This window comes from Macrobrachium nipponense, chromosome 13, assembly GCF_015104395.2.
Source record: "Macrobrachium nipponense isolate FS-2020 chromosome 13, ASM1510439v2, whole genome shotgun sequence".
Classification (NCBI taxonomy): domain Eukaryota; kingdom Metazoa; phylum Arthropoda; class Malacostraca; order Decapoda; family Palaemonidae; genus Macrobrachium; species Macrobrachium nipponense.
The window spans coordinates 100,054,589-100,073,000 of record NC_087206.1 but is presented as its reverse complement, the minus strand read 5'-3'; the positions used below and the strand labels follow the sequence as shown (position 1 = coordinate 100,073,000).

General features: G+C 46.5%; 1 protein-coding gene across 1 annotated transcript in view; it reads right to left on the bottom strand.

Annotated features, from left to right (window-relative positions):
• LOC135225224 (uncharacterized) overlaps nt 1-18,412 on the bottom strand; it is a 255,163-nt gene that overhangs the window by 185,645 nt on the left and 51,106 nt on the right. The window contains exon 2 of the mRNA XM_064264547.1: nt 8,645-8,806. Coding sequence (XP_064120617.1) covers nt 8,645-8,802 — 158 coding nt within the window. The 5' untranslated portion in view covers nt 8,803-8,806. The remainder of the gene's footprint in view (nt 1-8,644; nt 8,807-18,412) is intronic.

Below are 18,412 nucleotides of genomic sequence, written 5' to 3'. Positions count from 1 at the left end.
AATTAATCTTGCCGTTAGGGAGGTTCCTATGCCTTCCGCCTACTCTAGGATGGTTTCCACCAGCTCACAAAGGTAGCGTGACTTCGGTCCCCCTTGTTTCTTGATATACACCACCACTATGGCATTGTCGCACATGATTGCCACAGTCCTGTGTCTTATCACTGGCTCGAAGACCTGGAGCGCCTTTTGAATGGCTCTAGCAACTCCAACCTGTTGACATGGAGCTGCTGTTCCCGCTACGACCACGTCCTCCCCCTTCATTATCGATTGAAGGTGGGGCCCCCAACCCTCCTTCGGCATGTCCATGAACAAGAGCACCTCCGGAGGGACATCTGAAAGGGACTCTCCCTGGTGGCTGTTTGCACTGTCCAACCACCAAAGCAGAGCTTCTCTCGTGGCTTGTGAGGGGAGGATGAGTTTCTAAGGGTGGTCCACCCCCAATGCCCATCCCTCCTTCAGGTCCCACTGGATGGGCCTCAGTTTTAGCCTACCTTGGGGGACAAGCTTCTCCAGGGAGTTGAGATGGCCTAGTATTCTCTGCCAATCCCTTGCTGGATGGGGGGAACCTTCTAGGAAGGGACATGCCACACCTTGGAGGTTGACTAACTGCGGGAAGGTCCTGGCCATCATGGTGTCCAGGTCCATTCCCAGGTAGTGGGAATGGTAGTGGGCACCAGGTGGGACTTCTCCCACTTCAGGACGATCCCCAGTCTCTTGCAGAGGGCCAGGAGTTTGTCCTTCTGTTTCTCCAAACGCTCCCTTGAGGAGGAAAGAAGCAACCAGTTGTCTAAGTACCACAGGAGACGGACCCCTCTCTTGTGAGCCCAGGCTGACAAGAGGGAGAACACTCTCATGAAGACCTGCGGTGCCGTCGACAACCCGAAGCAGAGGGTACTGAACTGGAAGGTGTTGCCCTCCCACCTCATACGAAGGTACTTCCAGCTGGCGGGGTGCACCGGAATTTGAAAGTACGCATCCTTGAGGTCCAGGGACATCATAAAATCCCTTCCCTCAGGGCCGCTAGGTCCGATCTTGGAGTCTCCATTTTGAAGGCTGTCTTCGGGATGTTGGTGTTGAGGATGGACAGGTCAATTACCGATCTCCATCCCCCAAAGGCTTTACAACCAAGACGAGGCGACTGAAGAACCCCTCCAGTAAGTATTCAACCACTTGCTGGAGGGCTCCCTTCTCTAACAGACAAAGAACCTCCAGCCGAAGGACCTCCCCGTGACTGGGATCTCGAGGCTGGAATGCCCCTCTTGGGCTCCCCCATCAAGGGAGGCTTCTCGTCTAGGAAGGGATCCGGTAACCATCCCTGATGACCTGCACTGTCCAAGGGTTGGCTCCGAGACCCTCCCAGTCCCACCAATGGTTTGAGAGGCAACCCCCACCCATGGCGATTAGTAGGGTAGGGGGGCTCAACTCCTATTTCCTCACAGGGAAGCAGCCACTCTTGCCCCTCCAGGAGGCAGAAGTTCTGGCTCTGAATGAGGAGGAGGGGGCAGGAGGGGACCTGGAGGAAGGTTGAGACCCCTGCGCTCCCCATCCTCCCACGGAAGAGTCAAGGTTGTTGGCGGTGGAGGCAGCTCTGTGACATTGCTGTTGCCAAGCCTTGGGGGGCTCCTGACCCATACACTGCACCGGCTGCCTGAATGAAGAGGTCCTGTACATGATGGAGTCCTGGCTGGCCTTCCTCCAAAACTCCAGGGACTCCTCCACCAAATCCTCTGGGAAGAGGGACTCCCGCCGAGACCAGGGTGTTCTCAGGGCCTTGGCTTCCCTATCTGGCAAGCTCCTAGGGAGTTTCGCCAGAACGGCATCCCTCCTTCTTAGGACGCAGTTGGTTCACTGGGTGGACAGTTGTCGTGAGGAACCCCATTGATTTGCCCCCAGACAGGACCAGTTCTTTGAACTGAGCCAGCTCAGCCTCATCCTGTAGGTGGTGCTTCATGGCAAACCTAGCCACTGCTCCGGTCCACGGGTCGAGCCACGAGGCGACGTGGATTGAGGTCCATGCCGTGGCCTCCTGCTGGGAGAACGAGACCAGACCTGCCAGAAGCTTCTCTTCTGAGAGCCCTGGAGCAAGGAAGGCAAGGGCTCCCTCCACTGACTTCGGGGCTAGCGACATGCCCTCCAGAGCATACAACCTCCTCTGCCTCGCCTTAGCTGCCAGGAGTTTCAGGGACCCATGGGACCTCAAGAGAGCTCTAAGGGCCTGCAACTACTTTATCCACCTGAGCCAGAGCCTGGACCCTAGAAGCTGCCTGGGGCAGGGACAGAGGACTTGGCCTCTATTTGCCCCCTGAAGGGATGATCCACAGTGAACACCCTCTTGGAGTCCCAAGGGGTGGCTGGTTCTGCCAGGCTGTTCTTGGACCTCATCATCCTGAGGACCCTCCTAAAGATGGACCCCTCGTCCGTGGGGGCACTCTGGAGGCCATCCTGGACAAAGGCTTCATCCTCAAAGTCCTCCAAAGGCCCAGAGGTACCTGCTGCAGAGAGAGAGAGAGAGGGTGTCTGACGCCTACCGGTGCCCTCCGCTGGGAACTAACGTGACCCTGGGGGGAAAGGCTCTTCCCGAGCCGGAAGGGCCGTCATGGGCTACCTTTCAGATGGGGGGTGGGCCCCAACTGAGGAGCGCGGAGGTGAAGCACTTCGCTCCGTATGCGGGTTGGTCGGAAGTGGAGGCACGAGACCGGAGGGAGCCCGCCCAGTCCGAGTGGGAGCCGCATGGGCTACGGGGACCGGAGCGGGATCCACTAGAACCGCAGAGGGACTAACCCGGGGCCGAGCAGAGCACCCTGTACATGGAGCATCCGTGGGAGCCACAAACTCAGGTGCTGACCTCGGAGACCTAACGGTCCGGGAGTGGTGGCGCCTGCGGCGTGACCTGTCCTGGTGGCAGCCACTCCTACTCCGATCTCTGTGGTCGCGGCTACGATGGGGGGAGCAGGAACAGCGGTCCAGGAAGGAGGAAGAACCCGCTCGACTCCTCCTGCAATGCCAGCTCCTCTTGGTTCTACAACTCCTCCTATGGGTGGACCTACACGAATACCCCAACGAGAACATGTCCCCCGACGAACGGCATCTACTCGTCCCTCCTAAGGCGACTCCTGGCCCGAGGTGAGCGGGTAGGATAGTCGGAGAGGCCCAAAGGAGCGTAAGAAGGGGGGAAACCCCATCCCGGAAGTCCGCTCCACCCAAACGCCCCACGGCCGCGGTGGAGGGCCCCAGAACGAGAACACCTCCTCCCGCAGGGGGGGGACCTGCCAGGGTATCGTGGGTCCTTGACCACAGACAGAGGGGGACTCCTGAAGATTCTGTAGGTTCATGACGCCTCCCGGGGGAGACCCCCTACCTCAAGGGAGGTGGCCGGGACAGCAAAGGAGGAAGAGGACAGGCCAACAGACACTCCTTGGTGCGTGGGCAGTGCACCCAGCTACGAAGCAGGACACTCTGCTACGGGATGGTGATCCTTCGCCGAGCACAGCGCCACCATCAGGGCATCCATCGAAGGAATGCCCTGCAGACCACAAAAGGCCCAACATTCCCTCGAGAACACTGAGTCACCTAGGTCCCCTCGCTGGGAGGGGACGAGGAAAAATCCAGAGGCGGGGATGGAGAATCCTGTAGGGGAGCAGAGAAGGCGAGGGGCCTCCAGACCCCCGGCTACCGCTCCTATTGCGAAGAACCTCCGACGCACACTTCTTGGAGGGGGATCTAGGCTTTTTCTTCCATTTGGTGGAAGCCAGATCCCACTGGTGGTCCGTCCACAAGTCGCACTTGCCATGCGTGGCGTCAAGAGAACAAGGACGACCCCGACACTTGTTGCACAAAGTATGGGGATCAATCTTCATCGGCGACAGAAGGCCCCACAAGCCCTACCCTAAGGACCGGGGCAACGACGTTGCGAAGATTCCATCTCACAACACGCACACAATGGAGGGAAAAAAACTAACACACCAGGAAAAGGGGTAAACAAAGGAAAATGGGCCGGCAATCGGACAACAAGCTGGAGCGTGTGAATGCGACAGCGACCAGGAAAGGACTGGAGTTCAGGTCAGAAGTCATGTGGTCTTTGACCCCCGGGCCATTACTTGGACTGGGAGTGGAGGAATAACTGTTTTTTTCTGGTTGGTACCAGATTGACAATCCAGGCTTCTCATACAATAGTAGTTCAGGGTACGTACAGCGTCGGAACAAATGCTATAACAGAGGTACTTATACAGGGAGTCTCTGGTTATCTGTGGGAGTTAAGTTCCAACAACTTGATAAGTGAAAATCATCGATAACCAAAAATTGTCAGCACTTATCAGTGCCAATAACCGGATTTTGGCAACATAACTGGTGGTTCATGGCGCCTCTGTTAGGTATGCAATGGCAGCAATACTATTATGTGTCGATAACCAGAAATCTGCGCAGCGATTTTCAGCACTAGACACATAAACCAAATCGTCGATAACCAAGGCCACCAATAACCAGAGGCTGTCTGTATACTGTATGAAATGGTAATTGCATATCATGTAACCTGTATAATAAGATGAATGAGCCAAATTTAGCATTAAAAGAAAAGGACTTTTAGTTACAATGTACTAGTATGAACTATTGAGCACTGATATCCACTTTCTCAAACTGTGGATGTGGATACAGACCTTGCTTGCAATGCTAATGCAGATGTAGATGCAGATTTATAAAAAAATGAGGATAATTCGTCCATGTGGATATCCAATAGTACACCTGTAGGCAGCAGGACACAATGACAAAGACAAAAATGAAGACGACAATGACTTACTTCCTTCTCTTATTGAATTTGCTGAGCATGCCTTTGGCAACAGAGCAGATAGATCACAGTGATGATGCATACAGCAGTACCTGAGAACTCAATTCCAATACTGCTCGAGGGGTTACCAAGGGAGTAGGAGCAATCCTAAAGCTAGCAGACACAGTGGCCAGTAAGTTGTCCTGGGCACGGTTGTAGCAGATATACCAGCAAGCCCCTAGAGCCAAAAGCATAGTTGAATGCAGACCAGCAAGTGGGTGGGGATTCCCCCTAGCGCCAGTAGTTAACAACCATGTCTAAAAGTTAAATGGCTATTCCAGCTGGCATCTGCTAGCTAAATCCTATGTAAAGATAAAAAATTTGTATTTGTGTAGGAATAAGACACTAAAACTTCTTCTTCTTCTTCTTCTTCCCAGCTTTTTCCCATTTTTATATGGGGTCGCCGTTTCGGATGAGCCGTTTCCATCTATTTCTATCTTGCACTTCTGCCTCATCAATTCCCTTCTCATGTAAATCTCCTCTCACACAGTCCTTCCATCTCTTTCTTGGTCTCCCTCTCTTTCTTCTTCCTTGCACCTCCACTCCCATAGTATGTCTCCCAGCGTGGTCCTCATCTCTCCTCAACAGGTGTCCATACCATCTCAGCCTCCCCTCCTGCACTTTCTTTGATACTTCCACCACCTTAGTTGACCCCCTTATGTAGTCATTTCTGATCCTATCCACTCTTGTTACCCCAGACATCCACCTAAGCATTCTCATTTCTGCCACATCCATCTTCTTCTGCTCTGCTTTTCTCATGCTTGCTGTTTCCGTACCATACAGCATTGCTGTTCTTACCACCGTCTTGTGAAATTTTCCTTTTAACCTAAGCGGCACTCTTTTGTCACAAAGAACTCCCGAGGCCGCTCTCCAGTTGTTCCAGCCTGCCTGTACCCGATGTTTTACTTCTTCTTCCATACTTCCTCCAGCGTTAACAAAAGATCCCAAATACTTAAACTTATCAACTCTCCTTATTTGCTCTCCACCAAGCTGAATACTTTCTCTATCATCCCCCTCAGTGGTGGTACACATATATTCTGTCTTGGATCTACTTATTCTCATTCCTCTGTCCTCCAGTACTTGTCTCCATCTTTCCAATTTCACTTCCAGATCTTCCCTGCTCTCTGCACACAGAACAATATCATCCGCATACAATATGTTCCATGGTACTGTCTCCCTTACTTCCTCTAATATAATCCATCACTATGTTAAAGATAAATGGGCTCAGAGCCGACCCCTGGTGTAATCCTACTCTCACCTCAAAACCTTCTGTCTCCCCAACACTGCTCCTCACTCTGGTAAATACATTCCGGTACATCTCTTGTATCAATCGCACATACTTCTCTGGCACCATCTTCTCCCTCAGGCTCCTCCATACCTCTTGTCTCGGGACTCTGTCATAAGCCTTTTCAAGGTCAATGAATACCATATGTAGGTCCCTTTGTCTTTCCCCGAATTTCTCCATTATTTGCCTCAGACAAAATATACCATCTGTTGTTCCCCTTCCCTTCATAAATCCCATCTGCTCTTTACCTATTTGTACTTCTTCTCTCAGTCTAGCATCTATCATCCTTTCCAGTATCTTCAAAGTGTGGGACATCAATTTAATGCCCCTATAATTACCACACTCTTGGACATCGCCTTTCCCTTTAAAAATTGGGATCAATATACTCCCACGCCACTCATTTGGTATCTTTTCCTGTTCAAGGATCTTTATCATAAGATCGTACAGTATATCCACTCCTTCATCTCCTAATGCTTTCCATGCCTCCACCGGGATCATGTCTGGTCCGGTTGCCTTCCCATTCTTCATCTTCTTCAGTGCATTTAGTACCTCTTGCCTAGAAAACCTCATTACCATGCCAATGTTCACTTGCCCATCCTCTCTTATTAGTCTATTATTTTCTTCATTTAACAACTGTTCGAAATATTCTTTCCATCTCTTCACAATGTCTTCTCCTTTCTAAGCACTACACCCTCTTGATTCTTTATTTGTTTGATGTGTGTTATATCTTTGGTGCTCTTATTTCTAGCCTTTGATAGCTTCATCATCTTCTTTAATCCTTCCTTTGTCCCCAGCTCATTATACACATCATCATACGACTTTGCTTTAGCTGGGCTACCACCTTTTTCACCACCTTGTTTTTCTCTCTGTACCTATTTCTGTCTTCCACTGACTGTGACTCTTCCCATCTTTTCTTTGCCTCCTTCTTATCTTTTACTACTTTCTCAATGTCTTCATCCCACCACCAACTATCCTTTTCTTCCCATATGATACCAGATGTCTCTCCTAGCAGCTCCTTTCCATGCCTTCTTATTACTGCTGCATTCGTGCCCACCATTCTTGAACATCTTCCAATCCCTATATCAATATCCTCCAAAACCCTCCTCTTAAACTCTCTCTTCTTATCCCCTTCCTTCTGTAATTCGTACCATTTAATTTTCCTTATCCCTTTAGCTTTGGTTTTTCTTTCCCTTTTCAACTTCAAGTCCATACATAGCAGCCTGTGTTGGGGGGCTACATGGTCGCCTGGAATAACTTTGCAGTTCTTGACCTCCACCAGATTTATCCTTTTATACAAGAAGTAGTCTATCTGGGAGAATCTTTCCCCCACTCCTATATGTTATTAGGTGTTCCCTTTTCTTCTCAAAAATGTGTTTACTATTGCCATGTCGAATGACACAGCAAAGTCCACTACACTCTCTCCTTCTGGGTTTCTCTCCCCAATTCCATGGCCCCCATGCACCCGGCCCCCCAATCGCCTCATTTTCACTTCCGACATGGCCATTCAAATCTGCCCCAACTATCACCCTCTCATGCTCTTCCAGTTCTTGCATTATTCCATCCATGTCTCTCCAGAAATTTCCCTTCTCTTCTTCTGTGCAACCAACTTGTGGTGCATATGCGCTTATAATATCAGAATCTCTCCTCCATAACATATCTTCAATCTGATGATACGGTCATTCTTTCTATGCACTTCTATTACCGAGTTCTTTAGTTCACTAGACAGTACTATGCCAACTCCATTTCTACCTTGTTTTATTTGCTCCACTATAATATAGCTTATATCCATCTCCCAACTCTTTAGCTTTATTTCCTTTCCACCGCGTTTCTTGCACACACACAAACATCTACTTTCTTTTCTCTCATCAAGTCAGCCAATTCTCTACCTCTCCCAGTCATGGACCCAACATTTAGCTGACATACTCTGAACCCAATGTGAGCTCGCTTCTTTAGCTGCACCCGCTCCTGATGCAGTAGCCCTCGCCTTACCACAGAGTTAGGGCGATGTCTCTGTGCGTCGTTTACGGAGTACGCCCTAGCATTACCTCTTTCCATATTTCGGCTCATTCCATTTTTGGTTTTGGCACAGATTTTTACAGCCGGATGCCCTTCCTGACACCAACCCTCCCTATTTATCCGGGCTTGGGACCGGCACCCATAAGGACTTGGTTGCCCCCCCAGGTGAACAAAATAACTCAAAATAAAACTGTAAAATCAACTGATCAGTCAAGAGGCACAGCAGGCAGGTGAGGGAATAGTATTCCCAACTCATTCCCCCTTAACCATCAGCTAAATCATCTTACTACCATATTCAAAGACTGTTCCCAGCTGACTTTGAAGGATACCCCTATATAAAATGCAAAGGTTTATATTTTTGTGAGAACAAACCTTTTATACTTGGTAAGTAATTAGTGGACCCTCTGTAGCAACATCATCAGATCACAGTCACAAACAAATTATCAAAGATTGCATTAATTGTGAAATCAGGGTTATGTATATAAAAAAATTAGAAAAGTGATACACCAAAAATTTCAACTTACAATTCATTTTCGCGAAAAAATTTGACTACTGCAACTGGAGTTTTTCTTAATCCTTCTACAAAATCTGGGGGGCAATTTTCTAGAGTGGTGATTGTCCCCGGCCACCAAGCTTGTCCCAAACGAACCCAAACCACGGATCCAAATTCTAGGTGACTCATATTTCTGGAAAAAATAAAGATTATTATGCAATGCAAGTTTATCATTCCTATTATTATTATTATTATTACTATATTATTATTCTTTGAAGGTAGGAGACCCTCTCTCAAGAATTGTTTTATTAAAGAGAATGGCAGCATCAGTGGAATTGAATTTATATATGTTCTCGATTCTTTTACGTATTTTCTCTTGTCAGGGCTGATATTTGCTAATACTACCTGGCTGATGTTCATAATCTGATAAGGAAATGGTTTCTAGAAATGTTATTGTTATAATACAATTAAGTTTGTTCATACTTACCTGGCAGATATATATATAGCTGTATTTTCTGAAGTCCGACAGAATTTAAAAATTCGCGGCACACGCAGTGGGCGGCCAGGTGGTAGTACCCATTCTCGCCGTGGGAGGCGGATATCAGGAACTATTCCCATTTTCTATTCATATTTTATCAGTGCCACTGTCTCCTGAGGGGAGGTGGGTGGGCACTTTAATTATATATATCTGCCAGGTAAGTATGAACAAACTTAATTGTATTATAACAATAACATTTTGTTCATGAAACTTACCTGACAGATATATATATAGCTGAATCCCACCTTCGGATGGTGGGAAGAGACAGAATAGGATTTTTTGGGAAACTAAATTAAGTCGATGATATACATCTTGGTTCCTCACCTGTTAGCATAGCCGACTTCGTGATTACTGTCACCAAAGTCTGCTTCTGCGTTACTAGAGTTGCCAGCGAGGTAGAGACCTGTAATGCTGGTGCGCTCTAGATGATCTGTCAACGGGGGCGTGACCACAATGTGACTAGACCATATGACCATACTTCTGAGGGCACCGAAGCTAAAACCACCACCTGACCTAACCTATCAAAGTTAGTTCCATAACTTCTAGGCTAAAGAAAAGGAACGCGCCTCAAGCGACCAACCCTTCAAAGTTAAAAGCACACCTATCCCTTTTCTATAGGATAGGATTCGTGTTGCTTCCTGCCCCCAATAATATATCTACGGAAATGTATGGTCCTAGCGACTTACAGATCTCAAATGTCGTCTTCACATCCCGTCGGGAGTGTGAAGCGAACACAGAGTTGCTTCGCTAAAGCGTGGCACTCAGGATGTTACTGAGTGTCATGCTCTGTTGAAATGCTTCCGACCGGCCGCGCCCTCACCTCTTGAGCATTCATATTAAGAAAAAATCTCAAATCTTTATGCAAACATAATTGAATGAGACCTCTTAAAAGAACTCCTTGGCTATAATGCCAGGGTTTTCTTGGACATGAACCAGTCTGGTCTTTTACGGAACACCGCAGATTGTCGGGATGTGTAAGCGAACACAGAGTTGCTTCGCTAAAGCGTGGCACTCAGGATGTTACTGAGTGTCATGGTTCTGTTGAAATGCTTCCGAGGCCGCGCCCTCACTTCTTGAGCATTCATATTAAGAAAAATCTCAAATCTTTATGCCAACATAATGAATGAGACCTCTTAAAAGAACTCCTTGGCTATAATGCCAGGGTGTTCTTGGACATGAACCCAGTCTGGTCTTTTTACGGAGCACCGCAGATTGTCCGTTGACCTTGACTTTCTATAGTTTTATCAAGATAAAACTTGAGAGACCCTACAGGGCACAGGACTCTAATGCCCTTGCCCAATAATTTGTGCCATACCCTTGGTCTCCAAGCCTTCGGGTCAAGGGTTAGACAGGTTTTCGTTCTTATCAAGAACGGAAGGCTTAGAGGACAGACCGCATTATGTCCTTTAAAGCCAAAACCTCTGAAGATGGCTTAAACCTCACTAACCCTCTTTGCCGTGGCTAGAGCGGTTAGAATATTAGCCTTTCTGGTCACGTGTATTAAGTTCGCAGAAAGGATAGGTTCGAAATGCTTTTGGCATCAGAAACTCCGACTACGTCTAAGTTCCATGCCGGAACCTTTGATCCAGAGAATTTCAAGATCTCCACAGACCTCAAAGATCGTGAAGCTTTGTTGTTTGACAGAACCGAATCTCTGAGCCTAGAGGCCGTCAACAACATATTTGCATATTCTACAATAGTTAGGACTTCTAGCTTATCTCATACTTCAGACGGAAAGATAGAACCATAAGGAAATTCACAGAGGTCGAGTTGGAGGAATAGTCATTTCCCTTCACTTACTCCAGAAACGGCCTCCTCCGATTGAACACTGAAAATAGGCAGCACTGCTTTGCCTTGGCCAAGAGACTGCCATCTCTTGAAGATCTTATCGCTATGTACCGTTGAAGACGAAGGTAGATATTGAATGCAACCTACGTCTTCACAGACGAATCGAGAGAAGGATTCTCAAGATTCTGAACCTGTGCTTACAAATGACTGAAAACGCTGAACAATTGGAAGTAGAGCTGTCAGGTCGGAGAGTAGGCGATGTCTTTATGACATATCTGTTAATTCGGGATGAACAATGAACAATTGTACACCTACGAATATGAGATATTTTAAAGACAAACTCAGATGTCTGCAAAATCATTCGCATTATCAGTGCGATGCAGCGGGAGACTTGTACAGACTTCTGTTACCGTGCGGTAAACAGTAAAATGAATAAGTCTAAGAGATATCTCTGTTGAAAATTCTCGCAATATCGAAGGCGATGGAATCTATCGTCACAGCAGTAGATGGTCCTTCATAATTGCGAGAATCCCCTTTAATCAGAGACCTAAGTCCAAGATTGTTGGGCAGAGATACGGTTCGGTAGTCAATCAAAGCAGGGGAGAGAGAGAGACATAAACAACCGTGCATCTCGGAGGCCCAGCTGATACTGAGCGGCTATCAGGCACAGGCAGTTCAATACGCAGTAGCAGAGCCTGAGCTCCCGCTGACTCGTCATCCTGAGTTGCCAGGTAATCCATATTCCACAAAGGAATGCGTTCGGCTAGAACTACCGAGCATAAAAGATATGCTCGAGCAATTATATTTAGGCGAAACGAATTTCGGTAAATATAAAAGTTGAAATGGTGTTGTCGTGACAAAACCATAAGTATATAAAATTGAAACAAACTCCTGGGAGGTTGCAGGCAACCCCGAGTTGCAGTTCAATTAGGATACTTCTCGTCTAAGTCGCAATCCGTAGAAAAACTAGGATATGCGCCTACCCCTCGGGACAATTCAACTGCTTAGTAGAATCATGTCGCGAGGTTAATATACGTAGTATATTTATAGGATTCTGAACAACGATCTCCATCCTAAATTCTTTCCTTCAAGAAAACAAAATAAGGATTGGAGATCGACCACCTTCGATCTCTATCAAAGAGAGTGAAGGAGAAGTCTTCCTCGAAGGAAAGCTTCAATGGTGAACAGAATACTAACTGCCTGAGTTGCCAGCTACTCCCTTTTACGGCAAGGAATAGGTATGATATTATTGAGCAAAAGGAACTCTCAAGCAGGCGTATTTAAACGAAACAGAATTCGCTAAATACAGGAAGCTGAGTTGGTGTTGTCGTAACAATACCTGAAGAGTTGTTCTTACTCCGAAAACTCTTGGAAGGTTGAAGGGAGTGTCAAATAAATACATTAGAACAACAGTCTTTCGGCTTCTATCCGCGGAGGTAAATACGATATGCGTAAATGACTTGACCCATGCGTTAGCAAAATGACACAAAGATAAACTACATAAGTATTGTAGTAATTTGAACATCAAATTCTCTACTACATCTTTCCTCGACGAGGAAGAGAGAAAGAAAGGGAAACCGACTGTCCACGTTCTAATGAATGAGACTTTTTAAAAGAACTCCTTGACTCTTTGCCAAGACTCTTTGCCAAGAAAAGGGAGTAATATTCGAATAGAGATCATCAAGAGAACCGAGGATCGAAAAGGACCGTTAAATGTTCTTATGATATTGGACATAAGACTTCCTGGATCTAGTCTACAAGTCTTTTTCTTACTCCCCGGATGAGCCTCTGAAAATGAATGAGATCTCTTCCGAAATTTGTTAATGAGTTTATCCGCTTAAACGATAAAACGTTTAAAATCTATGACAATGAGAACTACCCCATTTATGAGGGGTCCCCCACTTAAATGACAATGGGGAAAACGTCCTGACTTGACAAAACTATTAGCACTTTGCTAATAGGGAAAACCCTTTAACATGACCGAAGTCACCCAGGAATCCGAGTATATAATCTTCCCGATTCTCAAAGAAATCGATGAAGAGGAAAAGAGGGATCGAAGAAAAAATTCGGGTATGTCTCTCCGCTAACTCCGAATCCTTTTAAAAATTTCTGTAAAGAAATGTCCTCAACAGCAAATAAGACGCCTTCAACAAGTCTTTTCTCTCGCAAAGCGTCCTGCCGAGCTTCCACCGAAGCGTCCTGGCGAATGTCCACAAAAGCGTCCTCATAAGCGTCCTGCTGAGCGTCCTGGAAAGCGTCCTGGAAAGCGTCCTGGAAAGCGTCCTGCTGAGCGTCCTCAAAAGCGTCCTGCCGAGCGTCCTCAAAAGCGTCCTGCTTAGCGTCCTGGAAAGCGTCCTGCTGAGCGTCCTCAAAAAACGTCCTGCTTAGCTACGAGCGTGTCTGAGCAGAGAACACCAAGTCTTCTGAACGACGTTCCAGAGAGGAACTCGTTGAGCGCCTTGATGCATGCAAGGCCGCCAAGAGGCGTCCTGGCGAGCGACCTGCCAACATCTCAATGTTATGACGAAACCGCGTTTTTGCGTATGACGTTGAATATTTTTAAGGGACGTCCTCATGCGAGTCTCCATGGAGAGCGACGCTGCTCCTGAAGAGTGTGAACACTAAAGGAAGACGTATGGCTTTCGTCTTCCGCAAGGTGCTTGCCGAGCGTCCTGGAGAATGTCTCTACTTATAGGACGTCGAGCACCTCCAAAAGCTTCCTCACGTCTAAATTGCCCTTCTTATGCAGACCAGAGACATAAGTTGTTTGACTGTGCAAAGCAGCTTGCCGGCCGTCAAAAACTATCAGCTTACTTTTTCGAAGTAAAGCGAACGTTACATAACGTATACGGAGCGCCATGAGGAGAGGAGACGAATACTGAGTTGCTCCTCCAAAAGGTGGAATCAAGAATGTCCTTGATTACCAAATTCTTTTGGAATGCTAGCGAGGTTGAAACAGCTCTAACTTCATGAGCGTTCACTCGCAGGAGGCTCAAATCACTCTTCTGGCAAGATGAATGAGCCTCCTTAATAAGTATAATGGAGCTATACATGAGCGTTCACTCACAGGAGGCTCAAATCACTCTTCTGGCAAGATGAATGAGCCTCCTTAATAATGTATAAATGATGTATACATGAGCGTTCACTCGCAGGAGGCTCAAATCACTCTTCTGGAAAGATGAATGAGCCTCCTTAAATGTCCCTTAGGAAAAGAGCCAGTGCATTCTTCTAAAAGGGAAAATGTGGTCTCTTTACTCTTTCATCCTCTCGTGACGAGAGAGAGGACGTGAAGCGTCCTCTTCTCTAAAGCTTCTTTAGGGGCGCGAGTCCTTCCGAGAACTTCCAACCAACCCCTGTGTGGGGAGGACGCCTCAGAGGACGAGAAGCAATCCTTCAAGATTCGTGCACATGCCCGATCTTCGGCAGCCTGGGAAGCGACAACAGGACCTGCCGAAAGGAAGCCAGATCAGCATGAAAAACCTGTAACCCTCCTTCGGCTTTTGACATGCCCTCTCCCTGGTTTCCTGGGAGTCCGACAGAGGTCTAGGCCTAGAGGCGTTATGGGGCCGATCTGACGTTCCCTCCTAACGAGAGAGAGCTCCAACCCTTGCGTGGGGAGGACGCCTCGGAGGACGAGAAGCAATCCTTCAAGATTCGTGCACGTGCACGATCTTTAGCAGCCTGGGAAGCGTCAACAGGTTCTGCCGAAGGGACGCCAGATCGGTGGGGAGCCCCCGTAACCCTCTTGCAGCTTTCGACATGCCCTCTCCCTGAGTCCTGGGAGTCCGACAGAGGTCCAGGCCTAGAGGCATTATGGGGCCGATCTGACGCCCCCTCCACAACACAAGGGGCACTACACTTTCACAACACTGATTGGAGAGCGAGCACTTTAGTCTAAGATTACTTGATGTAATCCTCTAGCAGACACTTCTTCTAGGCCCGTAAGCCATACCACAGGGTTAGGCAAAATAAAAACTACAGGAGGTTAGAAGGTTCATTATTTCTAACTTCTGTTTACTGTGGAGGAAAACTCCTGATTCTAACACGCTCTAAAATGCGTACATGAAACCTCCTTCTTCCGTAATCAGTCACACATTACACTAATTACATTGAACTTATGCAAAGAAAACATGTAAACGTCATATCTACTAAGTGAGTGTCTACCGAAAGTTCCGGTAGCCTCACCTTACCATGCAGACAAAGTCTGAAACTAGGCTAACTAGCTTCAGACATCAAATGCAATGAAAAAATTTACGATAGCGTATGCCTAGCCACAAATCCAAGATAATCGAAGGAATAATTAGGATACTTAAGCGGCTAATGAAGTTTTCAAAATCCTAGGCGGAGGTCTGTAAACAGTTGTTACGACCGGCGACAGAAAAAAATATGAATAGAAAATGGGAATAGTTCCTGATATCCGCCTCCCACGGCGGGAATGGGTACTACCACCTGGCCGCCCACTGCGTGTGCCGCGAATTTTTAAATTCTGTCGGACTTCAGAAAATACAGCTATATATATATCTGTCAGGTAAGTTTCATGAACAAAATATTAATTTATTAATATGGTTGTTAAGTGGCAACTAATCACTGTGGAGTTTGCAAATTGCAGAGTTTGGAAATCAGGATTTGTTGTATTCTCATGTGTGAAATCTTTGTTGTTTTTAAGGGGCACAGCAGAATTCTGCTTCCAACTGTATCATTGGTTCATTCTCAAGGAAGGGTAAGTTTTTTCTGGTTGGAATGGGGTCGTTCAAGCCTAACCATTGGCAAAGGCGTCATAAGTTTCTAAAAATCACAACACAAAAGGTTAACTTTGCATCTTCCAGGCTTAACCTTCACAAATACATTCTAGGTTTTCTAAAACCACAGAACAAAAAGTTAACTTTGCCTTCAAGCTTAACCATTGGTAAAGACAGCTAGGTTTCCTAAAACCACAAAAGGTTGAATTTTGACTCTTCCAGGATAACTTTGACCACATCATCTGTTTTTCTTAAAACCACACAAAACCAAAGGTTAAATTTGCCTCTTCCAGCATTTACCTTTGACAAAGATGTTCAAGGTCTCTAAAAGGATAATAAAAATGTTCTAGGTTTAACCTTTAAATTTTAATGCCCACCAGAATAGAGAAGTCTTGTTTCCCCAACAAAGAGGTTACATTGGAATTCTTACTAGGAACTGTAAAGCATAGCCTTAACATCACCCTCAGCTCTAAGGCAGAAAGCTAAAATAGCATCCCTTTACACCAGCTTAAAGAAGGGTGCTGACAGTAAATTTACTTATTAACCACTGCTAAATAAAAGGCTTTACAGTAAATTCAGATAGTTTATAACCGCATCTAAACTCCAGAGACAGACTGATATAGAGATGAAGGGGCTTCAATCTCAACACCTTCCAGTGCTGGTCCTCAGCAAGATCTAAAAGTACTTGATGCAATACCGAGGAAAGTACGTCTACAAGGTTCCAGGTGCTAAAATTTCCTCCAGAATGGTACACTTAGCAACACACAGACCACTGCTTCTGACCCCAGGCCATGGCAGTTTTAAATTAAGGACAGATCCTATGATAACTTGAAAATATGTTATTGTCATGATACAAATAAAGTTTTATACATACTTACCTGGCAGATATATACTTAGCTATAGACTCTGTCGTCCCCGATAGAAATTCGAATTTCGCGGCACACTCTACAGGTAGGTCAGGTGATCTACCGCCCCGCCACTGGTTGGCGGGAATAGGAACCATTCCCGTTTTCTAAGTCAGATTTTCTCTTCCACCTGTCTCCTGAGGGGAGGCTGAGTGGGCCATTTAATCGTATATATCTGCCAGGTACGTATGTATAAAAATGATATTGTTATGATACAATAAAGTTTGTTCATACTTACCTGGCAGATATATATATAGCTGTATTTTCTGAAGTCCGACAGAATTTTAAAAACTTCCGACACACGCAGTGGTCGGCCAGGTGGTTAGTACCCATTCCCGCCGCTGGGAGGCGGGTATCAGGAACCATTCCCATTTTCTATTCATAATTTTTATTTCCACTGTCCCCTGAGGGGAGGTGGGTGGGTACTTGATTATATATATCTGCCAGGTAAGTATGAACAAACTTTATTGTATCATAACAATATCATTTTGTTCATGAAACTTACCTGTCAGATATATATATAGCTGAATCCCACCTTTGGAGGTGGGAAGGGACAGAATAGAAGGATTTTGGGAAACAAATGCATGCAGATGATTTACATCTTGGTTCCACCTGTTAGCATAGCTGGCTTCGTGGTTACTGCCACGTAAGTCTGCTTGTGCTACTAGAGTTGCCAGCGAGGTAGAGACCTCCTATAGCTGGTTTTGCACTCCAGATGATCTGTCAACAGGGGCGAGACCACGACGTGACTAGACCATATTGACCATACCATGAGGGCTAAGAAGTAAAAATAAATATATATATATATAAAGATATATCACCACCTGACCAACCTAGCCAAAGTTAAGGTGTGTTAAAACTAAGGCTTAAGAGTTGGAAGTCGCCGTTGTCAGCGACTCAACAACTAAATTAAGAGCTTTTCCTAACCATTTTCTACAGGATAGGATGAGTGGTACTTCTTGCCCCCAAGATTGTGTCTGCAGACACGTATGGCCCTAGCGAGCAGCAGATCTCATATGCCATCTTCACATCTCGCAGGGAGTGTGAAGTGAACACAGAGTTGCTTCGCTAAAACATGGTACTCAGGATGTTGCTGAGTGCCATGCTCTGTTGAAATGCTTCCGAGGCCGCGCCCTCACCTCGTGAGCATTCAGATAAAAGATTTCAAATCTTTGTGCAAACACAATGAAGGAGCATTTTTGAAAGAACTCCTTAACACTAAAGCCAGGCTGTTCTTCGATATGGGCAAGTCTGGTCTTTTTCGGAACACTGCAGATTGCCCGATTGACTTCGACTTTCTTGAGTTTTATGTAGATAAAACTTGAGAGACCCGACAGGGCACAGGACTCTCTCTGGCTCCTGCCCACTAACTTGTGCCATCCTGGCTTCCAAGCTCCTGGCACCCAAGGACAAACGGGTTACCATTCTTAGGCCACAACGGAAGGGTTAGAGAGCACACCGCCTTGTGTTCTCTAAAGCCAAAACTTGTGACGATGGCTTAAAATCTCACTAACCCTCTTTGTCGTATTCTAGGGTGGTTAGAAGAAGGCCTTCCTGATCACATGCAAGAAGTTAACAGGTAGGAGAGGTTCGAATGCTTTGACATCAAGAACTTCAGACTACGTCTAAGTTCCATATTGAAAGCTTCGATCTGGACATGCACAGTCAGTCCGTCTGTACTAAAGTCAGGTGACCGACCAGTCAGACGAATCAAGGACAGCAAGGCTGTACCCTGAAGACCATAAGGCACTATTCTTCGCTGAAGGATGAGTGTCTGGACTGCCTGGGCGATTCAATCTAAGCAAACCTTGGGGGTGTATCAATGCAAC